At 41.7% G+C, this 20,925-nt stretch overlaps 1 protein-coding gene across 3 annotated transcripts in view; it reads left to right on the forward strand.

The window, feature by feature from the left end:
* lmx1bb (LIM homeobox transcription factor 1, beta b) overlaps positions 1 to 20,060 on the forward strand; it is a 53,561-nt gene extending 33,501 nt beyond the window's left edge. For all 3 annotated transcript variants that reach the window (XM_085180403.1, XM_085180405.1, XM_085180404.1), the window contains 6 exons: positions 10,879 to 11,111; positions 13,472 to 13,647; positions 14,161 to 14,238; positions 14,609 to 14,675; positions 15,381 to 15,542; positions 16,695 to 20,060. In XM_085180403.1, the coding sequence (XP_085036529.1) occupies positions 10,879 to 11,111; positions 13,472 to 13,647; positions 14,161 to 14,238; positions 14,609 to 14,675; positions 15,381 to 15,542; positions 16,695 to 16,852 (874 nt within the window). In that variant the 3' untranslated portion in view covers positions 16,853 to 20,060. The remainder of the gene's footprint in view (positions 1 to 10,878; positions 11,112 to 13,471; positions 13,648 to 14,160; positions 14,239 to 14,608; positions 14,676 to 15,380; positions 15,543 to 16,694) is intronic.
* Positions 20,061 to 20,925: the final 865 nt, after the last annotated feature.

The raw sequence follows: 20,925 nt of genomic DNA on the forward strand, positions 1-20,925 counted from the left end.
TAAGTGCACATTTTGCATGTAATGTCATAAAACATCACACATTTGCATCTTGCATACAGTGAGGAATTTGGTTTCATTTATCTATCTTTTTTTTTTTTACATATTTTAACACACATCTCACCTACTTGACTGATGAACATAAGGTGAAATATGTCACGTGCGTTATGTGGATATGTGTAGCCTTACGCAGAGCAGATAAAGTCCTTTCGCACGAGTCGTGCAGTGAGCGTTTCACTCTACTTTCAGCCTATACAAATGTAAAGCATTTTTTTCATGTGAGAGTAACATCAAGTCCACAGAGATTTAGAAAATATTATTAACTGCATTGCTGCTGATAGTGTAGCTCTTGAAATATAACATAAACTGTGGTAACATTACACTGCTTTATATACTGTGATATAAAGGGACATGTGTTAGGGAAAAAGGATAGCAGATTTTGTTTCAATTCATCTTTCTGTGGAAACCAGACAAGCATGAATTCATCATTTTTCATATCTGACTCCCTTGGCTGGACCAGGCATCCTTAAATCAAACCAATTGGAAAAGAATATATTTAAAAAACATATCTAAATATATTTATATGATGATGCAAAATGACCTTTCTTTCGCTCTCGACCTGAATCTCCTGGGAATTTGTAGGTGGTCTCAATAATGTAGCCGATGGTCTTTAGTGAAACAGCAGGTTTTTGGTTTGCTCTGCGGTGTGTGTGCGCCCCTCTGTCTGTTTGACACATTCCAACACTGCAGCCTTCTCCAGGGCTCCTAACTACCAGTCAGTCGCCATGGTTACAACCATATCCATGCCAGCTCTTCACACTCAAAGACATATTTGTTTGGCTAGTGTAGCTACGTTCCCGACAAAAAAAAAAGGGAAAAAAAAAAACACAGCTTTTTAGCATAACACCTGCTAATCTTGGGATTTAGCTCTTTGAAGAGGATTGCTGATCAGAAATTCAAATATATTATTTGAATGCTAATCTGAATGCTAATCCGCAGCCCCCGGGTCTTAGAGCATCCTGTCTTTCAATAACAATGTTTATTTTTCATTTGCTTTTTTTTTTCCTTTCTTTTCTTTTTTATCTCCTCTCACCCCTGCGCCACCTCAATCCCACCGCACGTTTAACTCTGCAGTCCATTCCCTCAAGGAATACCGCGCTCATCTTTTAAAGTATGTGACAATTTGAGAGTATCAATGATTCGGAGTCCCCTGGAGAGGAGGATTATTATCATTCGTTCTGATGAGAATTTGAGTTGACCGGTAAAGTGCTTGCTATCGATCCTGCTCTGCTGATCTATCCTGCTGCGATCGTTCAGCCGCCACTGTCTTCTGATATCAGTGAACAATGTTATACAGTAATTAAAATCCCCAACTAGCTCTTTAAAAAACAGTCTTATGAAATTATGTGAGCCATATTTTCATCCATCTTCCTTTCATTGTGTGTTTTTTGTCTGTCTCCCACCCCCCCCCCCCACCCCCTTGCATTTCTTGGCTTTTTTCCTAGATCTTATCTGCATGTCTGTGTATCTGTGAGTGTGAGGCCACATGATAGCACGTAAAGCAGATGAGTGGGCGTTCTTTAAATTATCTTTAAGTTCAGATAAATAAATGCAAAGGAGGAGGAAAAAAACAGAAAAGATAATGAAAGATAGACAATCCTAAAATGTATACATCCTTATAAAGCTCTCACTGCTTATTGACCCTTCTAAGTAGTTAACATCTTTGCTATCACTGTATACGCTTGTGCAGTCAGCGGACTCATTCATGTTTGGTGTTCTTTAGACATCTGTTTCTATGGTGCTGACTTTTGTCTCGGTTGAGACGCGGACACAGAGAATCAAGGGCAGAGGGATCACAAACACATGGATCCGGATCTTGTGAACGACGTCTAATTCCCGGCTGCCTCACATTCACTCGCTCCAAAGTAATTTTGGGCTTAGGCCGAATCTCTGATAAGTAAACAGAGACCCCCTTATGCAACCATCCTCAGTCACAATGATCTCCAGATCATCTCTGCCCATTAAAACCTGGGCAAACACTTTACTCCACACCAATATACTAAAGACTGGAGGAAGAAAAGGATGGGAAGCACATAAGGGCTTTTTTTTTCAGACTTTCCCAGATTGTCTCTCTTTCTCCTTTTTCTACCTTTTAATCTAGTATCTTTGAGCCCTAGTAAACTCCTCAAGATGGACATTGCTTGGTTTAGGGTGGAAAGGGGTCAAGCTCCACTGGCCTCCGCACAGAGCTGTGGAATTTTTCATTAGTGCACAGCTGGGTCACAAGTGGCTCCAAAGCCGTCTTAATATTGTGTAGGCCCACAGATTAGGAGCCGGAGAAAAGAAGCCGAAGCGCGATGCTCTCCACCAGACCCTGTCTTTGCATATTTGCAGACTTGTGCTTTTGAACACCTCATATTACTGTTTGTTTTATTTCTTAGACCCAGAACCTCTGGGTCAATAGTAATTATAAAGCCCTCCAATCCAAATGTTGTTTTTTAACCATTCCAGCGCTGAATCTGAAAGCCGAGTCCATTTATTTTCTTATAATGAAGAAAGTAAAGTGTCTTAGACCGTGTTTCAAACCTCTTGTAATTATGCACATCATGATTTAATCTAATCTGTGTTATTTTACTGGACGTGAGATGCAAATTGTTTTTGCTGCTGCAACTTTTTCAAATTGACTGTTGCTTACGAAGAAAAAAAAAGCTAAACTGATCGTGTAACATCTGATAGCCATTACACTCACTAGCCATCGCTCTCGCCGTTCTGCCCGCTCCCTCAGAAGCAGCAGTCGATCGCAGTCCTGCATAAGCAATATAGTCCCCTTCACCTCACGCAGATCAGCCTGGAAGGAGGACGGACGAACAGCGCTATTAAAACATATACAAAAAGGGTGCGAGTGATTTTTACGGGTGTCTCAGCAGGAGCAGTCCAGACTTGCTTCTCGTGTCTGTGTCGTAAAGCTGTCAAATCTATCAGTGATGGCTTCTTACAGGAGGTGGAACAAACCGTCTTTTAAATTACTGTCTTTTTTTAAAAAAAAAGTTTTTAAAGAATAAGTAAAAGAATAAATCTCCAAATCTCCAGTGTCATAATTTCTTCACTGACGCTGTCACTCGGGGGCGTGTGACCATATTGTTTGCTCTGAGCTCTAAAAAACGAACTTAAATGCGATGTTGCACTCATTTTACATACTCAGGAAGACCAGCTGTCCAAACAGCATCGTGTGTGCTCGCCTGCTTACTCTTGTATTTAGATGTGTACTTAGCCTCCTCTGCTGCCCAATACACTGTCCTTTTCACTCCATGAGCTTTGTTCTACCTGTGTGGCAGCGGAGGATTATTTCCACGCTGTTTTCCTAGTGACTCATTAGCAGATCGGTGTAAAGGAGAGAGGCACTGGGTAAACTGATGCTGCAAGACAGAGCTTGAACACGGCATGGCACTGACTCTGTCGTATGCCATATAGCTTGATACCACACAGCAGAAACGCTCGTTTTCAACTGGAGCATAGTCGAGGAAAACTGAGACGTGGTGTGCATGTTTAGAGGCAGTCTGTTAGAACAACACGTTCTCTCTTAACTGTATTTCGGCATTTGCGTAATCTGTGAAGAGCACGGCGCACGGAATGAGATCATTTGAATAACGACTTAAGGGTTAGGATTTCTTTTTGCAGCTGTGCAGTATAGCCTCACACACAGATATGCCTGGGATGTCCGTCTAGCCTGTGGGGGGATGCGGGGGGACTCGTCTGAGGAGCCGTACATTCCAGCACATAGGAGCTCATGCTGCCATAGAAATAAAGTGGCCGTATTTATTTTCACAATAGTGGACATGTGGGATAGATGATCCTGGAAACATTTGACTCCACATTCACTGTAAGAGCCGCCTTTTTTTTTTTACAGATTTAGTGTAGCTCTGTTCAGCAGCTATTATCGCGCGCGCTCCCTCTGAGATGCAGGGCAGGTGCATATATGCATACTCGAACACATCGAACACCTCTCCCTGCTATTATCTTTGCTATGCCAAGTGCAATCAGCTTGTCTCATTCCTCCCCTGTGAGCTCGCAGGCTGCCGGTGCTGCGCTTCAGTGCAGGAAACAAGCAGAACCCTGTGGCCAGAGCTACGTGATGAAGAAGGCACCTTTGGGCCATTAGTGGTGTACACATTTCCCGTTAATGTGTTTTACTTTTACCTGCTGGGAGTTTAATTAAAAAACAAAGAGCCTCAATTTAAAGGCCATTATTATGCTAATGTAGTAAGCACGGGATGGTGATTAAGCAGCTTTTAGAGCTGACTGGAGCTGGCCTTTGGGAGCAGAAGGATGGCACTTTTTATTTGGCTTCATTACTCTCCATGAATCTATGCTCCAAAGAGAAATGCTGATACTATGAAACAAGGTCAGCCACAGAGGTTGTTTATGCAGACGGCATCATCGCTACTACTTTTTAACACTTTACTGCTCACGCAGGCCGAAAGTTTGTTTCAGGCTCCTTTCATGGTGAAAGAATCAATGATACTTTATCTGCTTTACGCACAAAAATATGGTGCGTTAATGTACAGGCCCCCCCTTATTTGAATCTGCTTTTATCATTAGGCCCCTCTGCAAGCAATCAAACACTCGTATCAGCCAAATTCAGATTATTTTTAGGCTTGTGTGTCTGCCACGTGTAGAGGTCAGCGTAAATGTACATAGCAAAGTAATTTTCACAACGCTGAGGCGAAGTTGAAAAGGTTTGCCGTCCTCCCTTTCACATGTAGCTAAACATCTGGGGATCAAATGTTTTCTTCTATGGCCAAAGCTCTTGATACAGTTGCTACAAAACCAATTATCCCTTATTAAGGCGTGTCTTGTGAAAAAAAAAATCTAAAATAGTGGCTGTTCAACATTTTGGAAAGTCTCTGCTGTGACGGATTAGTTTGGTGCTTTTCAGACAGCAAACAGGACAGGATTTAATCTGAAAACGTGAAGGAGAAACAAGCTTTTTGTTTGATGTACAAACTGTTTGTCAAGATAATTCTTTGAGATCCGCGAGAAAATAAATATCAGATAAAAACAGGGCTACAGCATGTTACTGTAGCAGTAGCGCATCAAAAACAGATCAACTCTGTCCTTTTGACTCATGTTTTTTAATGGTGGATTTTTAATTTGGTTGAACCCAGCTAACCATTTACACAGGTAACTGACTTCTCCTGCATTTAAACAGAAATCAGAGTCTGACCTACAAACCTTGGTCAGTGTAAAATGTTATTGCTAGTGACTTTTTCCATATCCATTTCATTCACTGTGATGGAAAAGTTAAGCCAGTGGAGCGGCAACTCGCAACAAACTTGCATTCTTTCTTATTGCCAGCAGGGGGCAACTCCACTGTTAGAAGTCTGATTCTATGGAAGTGAGTGAGAAAAGGACTCTACTCATCACTTGATTTATGACCTAAGGAAAGACTTCCTCAATGATTTTATCACCTCAATTGCTAGTTGCAGCTGTGTTTGAATACATCACGATGTTTGTTTTTTATATTATGAGCCCCATTAGATTAAAAGACAACGAATATCATGTTTCGCTGGGAGAGTTCACAAAGGCTACTGCTATCTTTTATATATTCTCTGGTTTTATCCTGGTTTGTGCTGTAGTATTTCTGCTAATGTAGTCTGCCTGGACACTGGTTCTACTCACATATTTCGCTTTAAAGTTTGAAAAAAAAAAAAAAAAAGACTTATTAGCAAGAATGTGAATGAGCATAACCAAAAAATTTAAGTGAACTAGTCTGCCTTGATAGTAAAAAGTCCTGGAAACATGCTCATCAGCTGTGTCAGGCAGTCTGTGGAATGACTGACTTGAGCTTTAGCCAGTAAGTCATTCGCTCCATTCTGTCCGGAGGGCCCTCTCCTGACCTGCCTCACAGGCCTCATCTCTCACCTCTGCATGATTGGCATGGCCACAGGTTTCCTGCCCAAACACGAGAGCCCATCTTCAAAGTAATAGCTTACAGCTGCTGCCGGGATAATCCTCATCCCCTCTGTCTTTGAAGGGCTGTGGTGACATAATAGCTCTGGCTGTTCTTTCCTAAATTCTTCTGCTGTCTCTCAGAGTGTTGTTCAATAGCAAAAGAGGAGTTAGGTGAGACTATTGCACGTGTTGCTAAATGTAGCATGATTATCAAGCAGCATAAGCAGCTCCATACTCATCCCCTCTGCCCCCCTCCAACCCTCTCTCTTATTCTTCTGGTTTCCTTTTATCCCATCCAGTCCTCCTGATGCTTATCACTGCAGCAGAAGCATTAAATGTAATGTCTGTAGAAGGGCAATCACTGGCAACATGTGGTGAGAGCTTAAGATGTTGTCACACTTTAAGTTGCCCATAATCTGCTCAAAGGGAGCGTGGATAGTTCTCCAAAGCGCTTGCAAAAACAGAAAGGATAGAAGATGAACGACACAGAGGCCGACGTTTCTCAGCTGCACTTTACTCACTTTAAGTGTTCACTTGTTTCTGGCCTTTGCCCACTTTATAATTGTCCTTTTCGTGTGTGTGCGGAGGGGTTGGGGGGTTGGGTCCTATCTACTGTTGATGATGCTGCATTTTGTGCATTTTCTTGCAAGCCTTACAAGCCTCAGCAGTGTGATAATCTGTCACAGAGAGAGAGCGACAACCTTAGAAGAAAAAAAAAGAACAGACAAAGGATTACAGGTATGTGGACACAGGATTAAAAAGAGGGATGTAATGATTCCTCCGGGAGTGAGGTATGTGCTGAGATGGCCTCTTCTTTTCATTTATGAGTCCCGTCCCGGGGAGGCCTGGGTAAATATTGACAGTTCTCTTGGCTTGAGATGCAGCCATTGATCCACACGGGAGGGTCTCATCACTTGATCTGTGCGCTCAGGTGTGGGAGGAGGAAAGGCGAGAGCTGGGACGCGACTGTCGCGCTGGTGGTCCCCTTTGTGGTGTCTTTTTATACTGATGCTGGTTCACCTCTGCAACACTGGGAGTCAAGTTACCAAAAGCAGCTCAACGTCCAGAAAGTGGATTTTAGGTGGATACAAGCTTTAATGTGATTGGTCACTGGGATCAGCTAGAGGGACAAAGTGGTAATTGATCACTTAAATCAGTTCAGGTCTGATTTTCAGTCGCAGCTACATCTTCTTTGATATCTTTAATATCCCTGTAGAGCAGTGCAGGGAGCGGTGTCTCTTTCCTGGTGCAGTTTCCAGTTAAATACCACCTGTTGATATGTTTTTCTCTCTATATATAAAATAATCATTTACATCTCCCTCTCTGTCTCCTGTTGGCAGCGGCCTGTTCCTCAAACCACTAATCAGGTAATGTTAGGGAGGTTGAATGGCGTGCCTCCCTCTGGTCAACCTTCACTGCTCACACAGTGGTGTTGTTTTAAAGAGCATTCTTTAGCAGCTGAACTTGGAAAGGTATTAAAGTGGGATTAGGCTCCTCCACAATCCACTGCTTGTGTCATTCAGGGAGTTTGTGTTCTCCGCTGCCACCTCCCCACTCCTCCTCTGTTTGATTGTGGCTAGCCACAGGAGTGGGACTGACTGTGCCTTTCAAAGGAGAGGGGTAGGGTTAAATCCCTAGTCCACTGCTCCCTGCTAATTCTCCTTGTTCCTTAGAGAAGGATTTACTTCTGCTGCCAGCTTCTCAAAGGCCTTCTCTGCCCATCCGAAAAGTCGGCGTTGCCTTCCTGTGGAGGTGTGGTTGCCATAGAAGGGGCGTCATGCATGGCTTTTCCATCTGAACCCCACTGAGAATGGGGACCGGGGACTGAAAACAGGCAGAAAGTCCGGATTAGACCCGAGGACAAAGCAGGACAGGAAGATTCCAGAAGGGACGAATGGGAATTACAGCAGCAAAAATAATGCAAAGTGACAGAGAGGGGAAATAGAAAAATAATGGCTTACAAGATTAGACTCGGCAAAGGAGAAAGAAGAAAGGAAAGAGGGCTGAATGAGAATGTTTTCATCTAGATGAGAAGATTTTAGAGAGCGGTCGTAGGTGAATACGGAGTGCTGGACATATCAAAACCGCGCTAATAAGTCATTTCCTCAACTTTTTGCGCTCTCTCTGAGCCTAAGCTGGCAACCTTTAGCCAAACAGACTTAGAGCTGGGAACTTTGTCTTGACAAACTCATCGCCTCCTTAAGATGAGCCCAGCCTATAACGATCCTTCTAAAACCTAGAAACTGGCCTATTAATGCGCCGTTCGCGGGAATAAGTCAGTGTTTAAAATGTTTTCTAATGTTCTAAATGTTTTTTCTAATTTATTTTTTATAAGCCAAACTGGGTAGTTTGTTTAGAAAACCGATCCAGGTTGGCAGGTCAGTTAAACAAGATCCATGTTTGTTTGAGAAACATGCCGAAATTTCTTTTTCAGGGGATTATCCTTGAGGTTTTTCCATAGTTCAATAATAATCTTCTTAACTTATTGTAATAAATGAAAGATTAAAGGATTTTATGAACCCAGAGAGTGCCTGGGCTGACATCTCTGTTGTTTTATAAAGAAAAGAAGATGCTCTGTCTAACCGTCCTTAGCTTACGGATCCAGGTTGTAATGCTCATTATGATGAATAGATGGATGGATATCTCGAAACTAGTAAAATAGGCTATTAATTGTTGTGAAGTGATTACGATGATATAAAATGTAGCTCTCCCGATTGCGATCTGATGAGCAGCAGTGAAGCAATTATTTTAGAAAGCTGCAGAGGCAACAACAAAAACCAAACTTGCTACCAGCGTGCACACAGCTGTTCATACAAATGCATTTACATGTGTGAACACACACACACACGCACACACCATATCACTACTCAATCAGTACCTATAACACCATTACCATAACAAAACCACCCTTTGGTTTCCCCTCTTCTCATATTTACACATTATATTCATCACTATCGCTCAACCCCGTCCCGAACCAGCAGATGATGTCAATTGCTCCTCTCACTACCTCCCTGCCTTGCACAATGAAATAGATGTTCACCACAAATAGATAGGCGGTTGCCAGCTGTCTTCCAGACCAGGGCAAACAAAGAGGCCACTAATAAATCCAGCTTTACGGCTGGACAAGATCAACCACACTCCCTGCCTCCTTGCTCCATTTAATGTGGCTTCTTCTAAACAACAGAGGGCAAATTAAATGCCACTCAGTCACCAATAAAACAATGCAAACATCTTCCTGAAAGCACATAAAAGAAGATGGAAGTGTTGTCTAGGAAATGGTGATAGAGGCAGTGTTGCGCCACAGAGGCACGATATTAGACAGTAAGATGAGATACAGACAGACCAGACCCACTAACCAGCAATGAATCATGATATGATATCTGATGCATATAGAGCATTGTGTGGATATGAAAGAAATGCATAAACTGCCAACAAAGGCTTGATTAAGATCATCAGGGTTTAGTAGTTGCTGCACTACAGCATGATCTAGCCTGTTTTTGGGGGGGTTTTTTGGTCAGGCTTGTGAGGGGGTTGGGGTCAGTCCCCATGACTGAGCTCACTTGGAATGATGCAAGGCTGGGCTTAACCTAAAATTTTAACAGATGACTAGCTGCCAAAGGAGGCACCTCTTTCGCTGCACGGCAAACACTGTAACCCTGGACAATTAGCAGATAGGCAGAGATGTAAGTTGGTAAGATCTGTTGAACATTCAGGTCCCCGAGGAAGAATAGCTTCAACTCTCATCGTGCACGTAATTACTGTCGGGTGAGAGAGGTCCCTGCAATATTTTCAGTTTCCAAATTTAAATTATGTTTGTTGAGATAACTTGAAGTGGCACATAAATGCTTTCAAATAAATCTTAAGATATAAGGAAGGGTGGAGGGAAACCAACGCTTAGAAATTACATTCAAATTAAAGATGATTACAATGCAGAAAAATCTAATTAACACCGAATGCAAAAGTTAAGAAGTAGAACTTTACAATTGGCAATTAAGGTAGGCAGATATATAAAGCAGTGTCTATTTCTTTTTTATGTTGGTGTTGCCGAGGATGGATTACATTTTGTGTTTCATTGTCCTTTGCGCAGTGATTAGACAAACTATTCGTTTGATAAGATCCAATTGAAGAAGCCTGATTTGTTATGCTTGGTTTCAAGCCTTTGTTTTGGTGAGATTTATAGAAGTTCCCTGGCAGTTGAAATAACTACATCCAAAACACCAAAACGGGCTAGATGGGACTATGTTTATGGAAGTGTGAATAATAATTTTTGTTAAAGAGCCTTCCAGGCAATTGTTAAATATTTTGTAAGGCCAAATGAGCTGGACACTACACAGGTCCAAGATACTGAAACAGTCATAATCAAACCAGATGTAAGTATACAGCGGTGTGAAATAGTGTTTGCCCCCTTACTGATTTCCTAGTGTTTTGCATATTTGTCACACTTTAGATGTTTCCAGTCATCCAACAAATTTTAATAATAGACAAAGGTAACCAAAACACACCAGCAAGTCCACCTCTGAATGGCTTGAAAAAAACTTTGGAGTGACCTAAGCCCTAACCTGAATCCGATTGAGATGCTGTGGCACGACCTTAAAAAGCCGGTTAATGCTCAGAAACCCTTCAATGTGGCTGAATTACAACAATTCTGCAAAGAAGAGTGGGCCAAAATTCCTTCACAACACTGTAAAAGATGCTTGACTGCATCCAGTTATTAGGCTTGTGGGGCAATCACTTTTTAACACAGGGCCGCGTAGCTTTGGATTTTCTTTCCCCCTTAACAATAAATACCTTCATTTAGAAACTGCATGTTTTTTTACTTGTGTTATTTTTATCTTTTTCACAAGTGCTGCTTTGAACAGCAAAATTTGGTTTGGGTGTTCTGTTTAAATCACCACACTTCCTACCATATTCTCTTTTATTTCTTTATAGGTTGTTTGCAACCAAGTGCAGCGGCTGCATGGAGAAAATCGCCCCCACAGAGTTTGTGATGCGTGCTCTGGAGTGCGTCTACCACCTGAACTGCTTTTGCTGCTGCGTGTGCGACCGCCAGCTGAGGAAGGGCGACGAGTTTGTTCTGAAGGAGGGTCAGCTGCTTTGCAAGATTGACTACGAGAGGGAGAAAGACTTACTCAGCTCGGTCAGCCCGGATGACTCAGACTCAGGTGAGCCTTCTGCACCCTCTCACACAAGAGTGAGAACGACACTGTGGTGCGATCGTCAAATGGCACCAGGGTGTTGTATTCTGTATGCTCTGTCCCATCACAGCTGTGGCCACCTTAGACGTCCTCCACGAGGAACCTGGTTCTGAATCTTACTGGATTTAGTTTTAGTTTTGTTAATAGCAAAGGAATAAAGCAGTTCTAGATACTAGATGTATTGACATCTGACATCTGAGGTCTTGCTTACAGCCCAGGCCGTAAAAAGTCTAGCGTGGCTCCATCTGCAGCTTTTCAGTGGCTGATTTTGTAGCATTCATTCGAGCAGGGAGCGTAAGTTTATGATACAGTAGGAAGTGGAAACAGGACAAAGCCAAGCCACCCTGTATTAATGGTGCTCCATGCGTGGGCAGGATCTGGTGCTGGAAAGAATTAAATCACTGTATCACGGTGAGTGACAGAGGGATTTGAGGCCTTTCTGCAGAAAGCCTGCACCTCCACTCTTATCAGCTCTAGTGTTCCTCTCCTATAGCCTCCATACACATTGAGGCATCTTGCCAAGCCTAGCTGTTCACTACCATCTGGCTCGCATTTAAACATGCACAAAAGCAGGGAATTTGTCAAATACATCTGTGCCTGTGTCAACTTTTGTCAACTTGTGGGAATATTTGCTCCACGTCTTCCTCGTTTGCTTGTATCCCAGTGTATCGCACAGGCATGTCTTTTGTGCATGTCTCAGAATTTAAAGATGGAGAAAATGTTGACATGAATAGAGGTTAACCTCGGCATGTGGCAGATGAAATGTAGGTTTTCAGTGGTTACATATCAGAACCAGATGACAGGAGACAATAAGCCATCATGCATGCGCCTGCGCCCTGAAGACCCCAGAGTCATTGGGGTTTGTTAACAGCAATTGTAGTTTTGATTTGTAAACACTTGCTTTTAGCCTCATATGAAAAATATATTAAATGTAATAACTGAATAATAATTATATTGTCATTTGTTTTTTGTTTTTTCACCATCTACTAGCAATCAGCTAAAGGATGTGACCAGCCCAAACCAGTTTATGTATAAAGCATTATGTGGTGTTACATTATATAATATTGCATCATGTGCAGATATTTAGCCTATTACAACTTGCAATTCAGTAAATTAGCTTAGATTCTCAAACTACTGTCTTATTTGAGTTGGTCTGATACTCTGTTCAAACCATGCTTGCTGGCTTCACAGTTTAGCTTAGCTTGATGGAAATGCTCTCTTTACTCAGTGGGCCTGCCTCTTTTTAAATAGTATTTAGTATAATTAACACATAGGTTGTGCAAGCAGCTTAGCAGGTCAATTATTTTCAGTTATTAAACAAAATCAGGTCTCGGGAAACGGAAAACTCTATGAAACATTAATTATTTATATTTTGCTCAATTTTAATTACTCTAAATCCAGATAGAGCTAATGGTGTAAATAAATTAGTGATGAAATTGTTGCTATTCTTTAAAGAATTAGACAGAAAAATACAAATTCAAGTTCTGTGAAATATAGTCCTTCTTTTTGTTCCATTATATTTACAGTTGTGAATGTTGCGTTTTATTTAACGCCATGTTATTATATAGTCTGTGACACCATGAGTGCAGTGGGTTTCTGCATCAGAAAGATAGGTGACTTCACTGGAACAAGTAAAAACTGTGAAGCAAAATGGACATTATCTCGCTTAAGCAATATCAGTGGGTGCTTGTCATAATATTCCCTGATAACAGTGAAAAGTGAATATGGTGAGGCTTCCCAACAGACAGCTCTGTCCCAATTTAACGTCTGAACACATATATATATATATATATATATATAAATGACAGCAATTTTACTGACCCAGATTTTAATATCCTGCCCTTGACAGTTAAGGTTTAGCAAAGTGTATAAATTCCGTCATTATTTTAAGGTTACGTTTGAATCGAGACTATCTTACATAATGTGTTGCAGGAGATGCATTTCCCATATGTACTCATTGCCCGTTTCATGTTGCACTTGATGTAGTACTCTTATCAGAGATTGATTTTGTGTAAATCAGAGAAAGCTGAGAGTAATAATTTACTAGTGACATTGTGTCCAGTTCAGTGACAAATGTGCATATTTCACTGTGCTTTCCATAGATGTTTGTAGGTCTAATCATACATGAGGCCTTTTCCTTTTGTAATAAATTGATAATGTATCAAAAACACATGTGTCTCCTTTGATTAGGCACTTGTGGTGTGTGAATCTCTTGAAATAGGGAAGAATGAAAATATATTTATCAGCAGACTGTCATAGACAAAAAAATAAGGGTGTAGCCAGTTCAAGCTTGTGCTCATGATACAGAGAACTGATTCTCTTTACAGAGAAAAGTGACGATGAGGAGTTGGACATCAAGCCAGAGAAAGGCATAGGAAGCCAGGGGAAGGGGGATGACAGCAAGGATCCAAGGAGGCCCAAAAGACCACGAACCATTCTGACCACTCAACAGAGACGGGCCTTTAAGGCTTCTTTTGAGGTCTCTTCAAAGCCCTGCAGAAAGGTAAGACAAAGATTTAATAACCAGCTGCAACTGAGTAAAGAAAATCTGAGATTTATGTTTTTTTAATTCCCTGGTAAGGGTTTAGATAGAAGTTGAGATGCGAACCACGAGCCCTACAGTAGTTTGACAAATAAAATTCTCAAATTAAAAAAATCTCCCCCACCTCAAAGCTGAGCTTTGAAGTGGCAAGCAGCATTCTGTTCTGTGTTAACTGAGGCAGTCTGGTGTAACGCACTCCGTCTGCACCAAATGTCACACTGAGATAGGAGAACTCCCTCCATAGCCCGGGCCCTAAAACAGGCGCTGCACTCGGTCCGAACTTTGAAGCGGCAATAACCAGTAGGTCCAAAAAGACCACTGCATTCAGTCAGCGTTGACTTAAAAGCAAATCAAAGAGGCAGTGCGGCTGTTAGGAACTGTGGCAGTTATGTTAAGGCGGAACGCGATTTCAGAGGGCTGTGAAGCGTTTCGGTTTTTTGTGTGATGCTCACAGTATTTTGTTTGGATTTTCAGGTGAGGGAGACTCTGGCTGCAGAGACAGGACTCAGTGTTCGGGTGGTCCAGGTGTGGTTTCAGAACCAGAGAGCTAAGGTGAGAGCAAATACCTTTTGTATTTTGTGTCCTTACCCTACCCACTCCCAAAAAAAGCAGCTTCGGTCCATTTTAGAGTTCAGCTAGTAAATCACTACAACTATGTGTGTTAAACTTATCACTGCATTCCTTTTGCAAATGCAAAAGAGCAAGGAGCTGCAAATCTAGCTCACTCTTGCATTAAATGTCTACGCCCTCCTCTTTTCTGATGATTATCTTGTGAAAACCTTTGATATTTGACAATGAAGTGCGCTCAGATACAGATTTTACGCAGTTCATTCAAGGGTGAAGAGCGAGGAGCATCCTTTTTAAATTAAAGAGAGCATGTTAGTTTTGGGAGTTCCTCACAACTTTGACTCCTTCGTTTCAGATGAAGAAGTTGGCAAGAAGACAGCAGCAACAACAAGAACAACAGAATTCTCAAAGACTTGGCCAAGGTACGATGCTCCACATACCCTGCAAACACAATGGAGGCCCATTGTCTCCGGCAGCCCCAAGCTTAAAGTGATATTTGTACATAATTCCAAGTAGGTCAAGAGTGTTTATATCGCGGCAATAGTTTGTTGTTGATGTTGACATCGGAATAGGGAGAAGGTGTACCAATTGCTTAATCTCAAAACAGGAACTTTTCTTCTCTCACTTACGCTGCGCTCTAATCAAAGCTGTATTTGCTAGTGATGCTGAATTACAAATTACAAATATGTCACTGTGTAAACAAGGGCATTTCACATGAAGGGTAAAATGGAAATTCAGTTTGGAAGCCAAATGAAATGAATCATCATCATTTCACTTAACCACTATAAAGGAAAGTGAATGGGGATGGGCTCCAGTGATGAAGCCACAAGAACTTTGTGTCCCACATTCAGTTAGCCAAGAGCATTGTTTGTAGAGGGAAATGGGAGAGAAGCCACAGCGAGGACTACCGTATGTTTCCATAAAAACAACAAGGGCGAGCAATCCACATATTTGGGGTACAAATAGGAATCTATCAGGAAGTACCTACTCTGTGGTTTTCTCTTGGTCAGCGTCACCGGCTCTCTGTGGACCCGGTTTGCGTAGTGGCATTTAATATTTTGCAGACTCATCTGAAGTCTTCTTGTTGGCTGTATTAACTTTCCCCCTTTGCTTTCATTGCCTTGCAGAGGTGATGTCTAATCGAATGGAAGGGATGATGAACTCCTTCACACCGCTGGCTCCGCCGCAGCAGCAGCTGGTCGCCATGGATCAGAATGGTTACAGCACAGACCCGTTCCAACAGGGGCTCACCCCCCCACAGATGCCCGGGGACCATATGAACCCATATGGTGAGCATCTACCCCACCCCCCACACCTCCCTTACACACACACACACACACACACACTACTACACCCCCCAAAAACCCCACTGCTGCTTACAAAGCGCACACATGCCTGTCCCTTGATCAACCTCAAAGCTCCCCAGTGTGGGACATGTGCTCAGGCCACAGCCCCCTGATTTAAGTTGCTCACAGAGAAGAACGAGCAGCTTCTCCTCCCACATGAGATAACACAAGTGTTCTCATAAGCCGTTGGGTTTTGAAGTGTAATTTCAAATCTGTTTAATATGGTTTTAACTCCTTGCCCCCAGCCCCGTTACTGATGATGTTTCCGAATGTTGGTAAAAACATGTGGTCTATGTGGGCAGCTTAAGATAAAATGCACTGCAAATAATGATTGAAGACCGTGTGAGCTAATGAATCAGAATTGGAAAACAACAAGTCTCAGATTTCTGTTTGATAAAGGAAGGAATTAGAGCGCAAACAAAGGCGGGAGGGGAGAAAAGAAAAAAGAAAAAATCAGTCAATCAAGTGTTAGTCCACAGGATGTAACTGGAATAACACATTTTCGAGCGATGTCCTCAACATGTCCCAGAGGGACCATTTCCTGAAGTTCATAACTTCCTTATAATTTGCCTCCATTTAGTTCTCTTCGGTAGTAAGAACCAAATCCCCAGTCTCATCACTCTCCTTTGGTTTGGGGAAAAGAACAATATTGGCAAGGCATTAAAAGATATGTCTCAAAACACTGTCCCCATTTTGTGCAACACTATCATTAAGATCCAGAGTGTAATAAAGTTAACTATTCCCTCCAGAGAAATAACATGTTGAGGTTTTATGAAAGGCGTAAACAGTTGCTATTAACCAGATCTTTTAGGAGGATGCCCCTTGTTTACATGCTCCCTCACAGACCGCAATTGTCCCAGTGAGCGCAGCAAAAAGTGAGCTTTGATGATATCTAACAAAACAGTTCTCACATTTGTGATGACACATAACAGCAGTTTCTCAAAGGGACTATTAGTAATTATAATTTCCCAACGCGTCTATAAATCTCAAATACAAGATTACACCGATTTCGCAGCCAGAGTAGGGTGTTGTGCTCTTTGAATGACGCCTCTGCCTCTGAATCCTGACAGCTTTTTCCGTATCCGCTCTCTGCAGGTAATGATTCTGCATTCCATGACATAGACAGTGACACGTCTTTAACCAGCCTCAGTGACTGCTTCATGGCATCGTCAGAAGTCAACTCCTTGCAGGCCCGCGTGGGGAACCCCATCGACCGCCTCTACTCCATGCAGAACTCTTATTTTGCGTCATGAAAACAGAAGAGGAAGCTAACATTAGCGCAGAATAAACTGCCCATCTCAACCTGAAGAGCGATGGATGGCCAGGACCTACGCTAACATGGACATGACAGAAGAAACACCTCCTTGCAGTAGCTCCTGGTTATGTGTGGAAGCTTACTGAAAAGATAGTAAAACCACTTATTGTAGGACAGTGACGATTCCTGGGGGAAAGACTTAAATATTGTTAGAGATTATTTGGTAGGATTGCTTATTTGTCACAGGAGATATTACTCTTTTCTTTGTTCACTTAAAGGAAATAAGTAGATATTGAAGCCACTGATTACACACTCTCAAACCAAATAACACAAAGAATTTATACAGTGCATGATCAATTGTAAACAAAAAGTTTTTGTAAGCTCCCCCCTCCCTCCCTTCCTCCCCCAGTTAAGATGTGGTGTTTGGACTGTTTCTTCTTTCACACTACATGGGATTCCATGTTCACCGTTAGCATTTTGATCACTTTCCATAGGTTTAGATATTGTGTTAATAGTAAATAGGTGCAGCATGTCTGCAAGAGTGACTGTACATTTGTGTATGTATGAGAGAAAGAACTGTTTAGCTGAGACAAAAGTGGAGAATTTGGTGGACAAGTAGGATCAGTGAAGTGTAAATACTTTCCCCAGGCAAATTGGATGTGCATGTTAAAAATGGAAAGCATTCTATTTATTTAACTATAACAGGCTCTTGAAGGTACATATTAAAACTGAAAAGCTTTATTTAAAAAGGAGAGCATTTTTGTTGAGGAATTAGTGAGTTCATGAGTATCACAGCTCATCTGTATACCTTTTTAATATGAAGATTAACCCTCTTGTTTTTGTTTTATTCAGCCAAGCTGTAAATGGGCAAAGTTGCTATTTATTTCATACAGACCATAAACCTTTTGTTGTCATTGTCCTATGTGCATTATCAAAATGTTAAAGTTGCTAATTGACCAAAGTCGACTGGTTTGATGAATAAACAATGTCTTTCTCCTGATAACGTTAAATAAATACCATCAGTGACAAGTCATCAAGTATTACCAACTTTTAGGGCTCAAAAATTAAGCCAGTGTGGGAGTGCCAAAAACTGCAGTTGCTCAAATGACAACTTGAGGCTAATTCCAAAAGAAAGTCAGTCCTTTTGATGTTGATGCAGACATGTGATTAACCCTCTGATGTTAACTTGTCTATCATTTTGGACATGTGACAGTCATGGTATGAATAAGGCCCCAATCACACCGGCCTAGAGAACTGTCTGTGACCATCTAGTAATCTTTAGTCGTGAGGGGAAAATTAGTATTGCCTGACTGGTTATGGGTAGTTGCTGGAGGTTGATGGCAGTCGCTGGCAAATGATTGTTAAAACCCCAGTCACGCAGGCCAACAGGCCTGTCAGTGACCCCCTTTCAAACAATGGTCGCTAGGGAAAAATGTGTATTCCCCAACTGGTTGGCAAGCATACTAGCATACTGCTGCAATCATGGTTTGAATGGAAGTGGCAGAATTGTCTACACACACTGGCCAGCTAGTCCCTGAGCTGCAGTTAAACTGTGAACAGTTTTTCATGTTTGTCTACAAACACTTGTAAACTACTAGCTGAGCTGTAGTAAAACCTGAAAAAGTGCAACACAAACCAGAAATGGAGACCATCTGTCTTCAAAGTAAAAATTGAAACATGTTGGCTGCAGCACTGAGGCTCAACTTTTACTTTGAAGACAAACCTTCTTTCATTTCTGGTTTGTGTTACAGTTTTTCAAGTTTTTATATTGCTCAGTTAGTAGTTAACAAGTGTTTGTAGACACACAAAAAAACTATAGGCAACTGTGGAAATAACAACCAAAGCTATCCCCAGGACCCTCTTTGGAACTTATCTCTCTCAGCAACAGCCTTTAGGAGCCCCTGCCATCTAGTCAGGGTAAAACACGTTTCCCTAGCAACCATGGTTGTAACATGTGTAATACAACTGACAACTCTTGATCAATGTGTGTAGGATGTCACTCAAGAAACTTTAATAGACTGTGAATCATGGTCTTAACTTGGTCAGGCATCAAACACGTAGATCTAGAGACCAGTAAGTGAACCTCTAGAAATCTCCAATCACTAGGGAAAAATTTGGTATATTGCCCAATTCATTGGCTGCTGCTAGTTGAAATTGGTCCCAACAAAGGTGCTGCACCAAAGCCCTTTTTGTGATTGTTTTGGTCACTAGCATTTTGCTGGGGTCACCTGTAGTTTCCATGGAGGACGTCAGCTTGTCTACAAATATCCACCATTTATTCTCCAACCTGTTCAGAAAATTGAAGAAGTGCAATGCAAACTGGAAACAGAGACTGTTCACCTTCAGAGTAAAGGTTGGCCCTCACTGCTGCAACTAACACATTTCAAAGGCCCAATTTTGACTTTGAAGATGAACAGTCTCCATTTATGGTTTCCATCATACTTTACCCAGTTATACTAGAATTTGGTGAATACTTTGCCAGTGTTTGCAGACAAGTTGCTGTCTTCCTTACAAAGTGCTAGTCACCAAAGCAAGAAGGTACCTCTCACAAATTGCACAGACTTTTCCCTAGCCATTAGTGGGGGTTACTGACTGGTCCATAGTCCTGCATGAATAAGGCCTTAGCAAGGTGAATCCATGACTGTATGGGTGCATCATGCAGACACAGATATCTCCAAGTTGGTGCAAACATAACATAGAAATACCCCCCCCCCCCCCCCCCCCAAAAAAAATAAATAAATAAATAATAATAATAATACCACAATGGAGCAAGTATGGAGAGTTAGTGAAGTATCTGCATATTATATGTTTGTTACTTTCACTAATGTGCAGGTATCTGTGTCTCCTGAGAAAAACATCTAGCTGACCAAGCTAGCTAGCCTTAGCTTATAACTCTGTGCTACATATCCTTAGTTTTTCAGTTCTGTTAGAACAGTACTCTATATTAACACTATTCTCAGCACGTGTGAGCTACTTCAGTTAATGGCCTTTATGCACACTTCATTAAATTCATCTTTAATTTTTAGCAGCATTATCAATGGTTCTCGAAAAATAATAAACATTATTGGTCCCAAAAAGTTAAATCCCAATAAAACTGGTGGTCACTTGACTTTTCTTTTAGCACCAATACTTAATTTAAATGCTTCTGTATTTAGTAAACATTATAATGTACTAAAATTGTGAAAACAGTAAAGATAACTACTTTACATTAGCGTGTTAGAGTTTTTTTGTGAACATTTTATAACACTGGCATTAGTTAGAACTTATGTAAGTCTTTTACAACTCATTGACTACATTTACAGCTCAACTGTAACCTAGCTAATTTGTCCAACATCAGTAGCAGACCTGAGTAAGCATGAAAACATTCCAGTTTATGACTTGTCTGTAAGAGAATGCGGACGTTAAGGCATAAACACCTATGTGGGCTGAGGGTGAGGTCGGAGAAAAGTTCAGGTGACATACCAGTACAGCTGCACGACTACAGCGCAAACCCCACCTATAACCTCAGGGCTGTCGGGCGGTTGCTTGGAAGTACCATCTGGGTGCTCCTTCATCTCACCGACAGTTCTCAGTGCTGCCAGGCAGTCTTCCACCCACAGTCTGTTTAGTCATGTGACCAAACAGCTTAATCAACACACGCATGATCTTGTGTCTTATTGTGTCCCGGTATGCTTCACGAAATGCGACTAGCTAGAACATAACAGAAGATGACTGCACTATCTTCTCTCCATCTACCTATATATAACATTTACTGTCGATGGCTATCTTGTCTTCAATCTGACAGCCAGGTGTTGGACTTGTTACACTGCCATTTATCTTCGCTTGTCATTCCACAAGGAGGAAACGCCCTACAGTGACATCATCTTAGTCTTAGATTGGGTACTCATTGGACGGGTGAGATTTTGGTTTTAAAACACCCAAAAAATTTGTCAAACCCAGCTGGGAATAAAAGGCACGGTCAGCTTAAGTTGCCATGCGGCAGATAAACTAAAGCATAGCAAACATGATAGTGATAGACAGTGTGTGCGTCTGTTTGCGACTGTCTGCTTGACTTAGTGTGTGTCTGTTTTC

Source organism: Neolamprologus multifasciatus, chromosome 12 (genome assembly GCF_963576455.1).
Source record: "Neolamprologus multifasciatus chromosome 12, fNeoMul1.2, whole genome shotgun sequence".
Lineage (NCBI taxonomy): Eukaryota > Metazoa > Chordata > Actinopteri > Cichliformes > Cichlidae > Neolamprologus > Neolamprologus multifasciatus.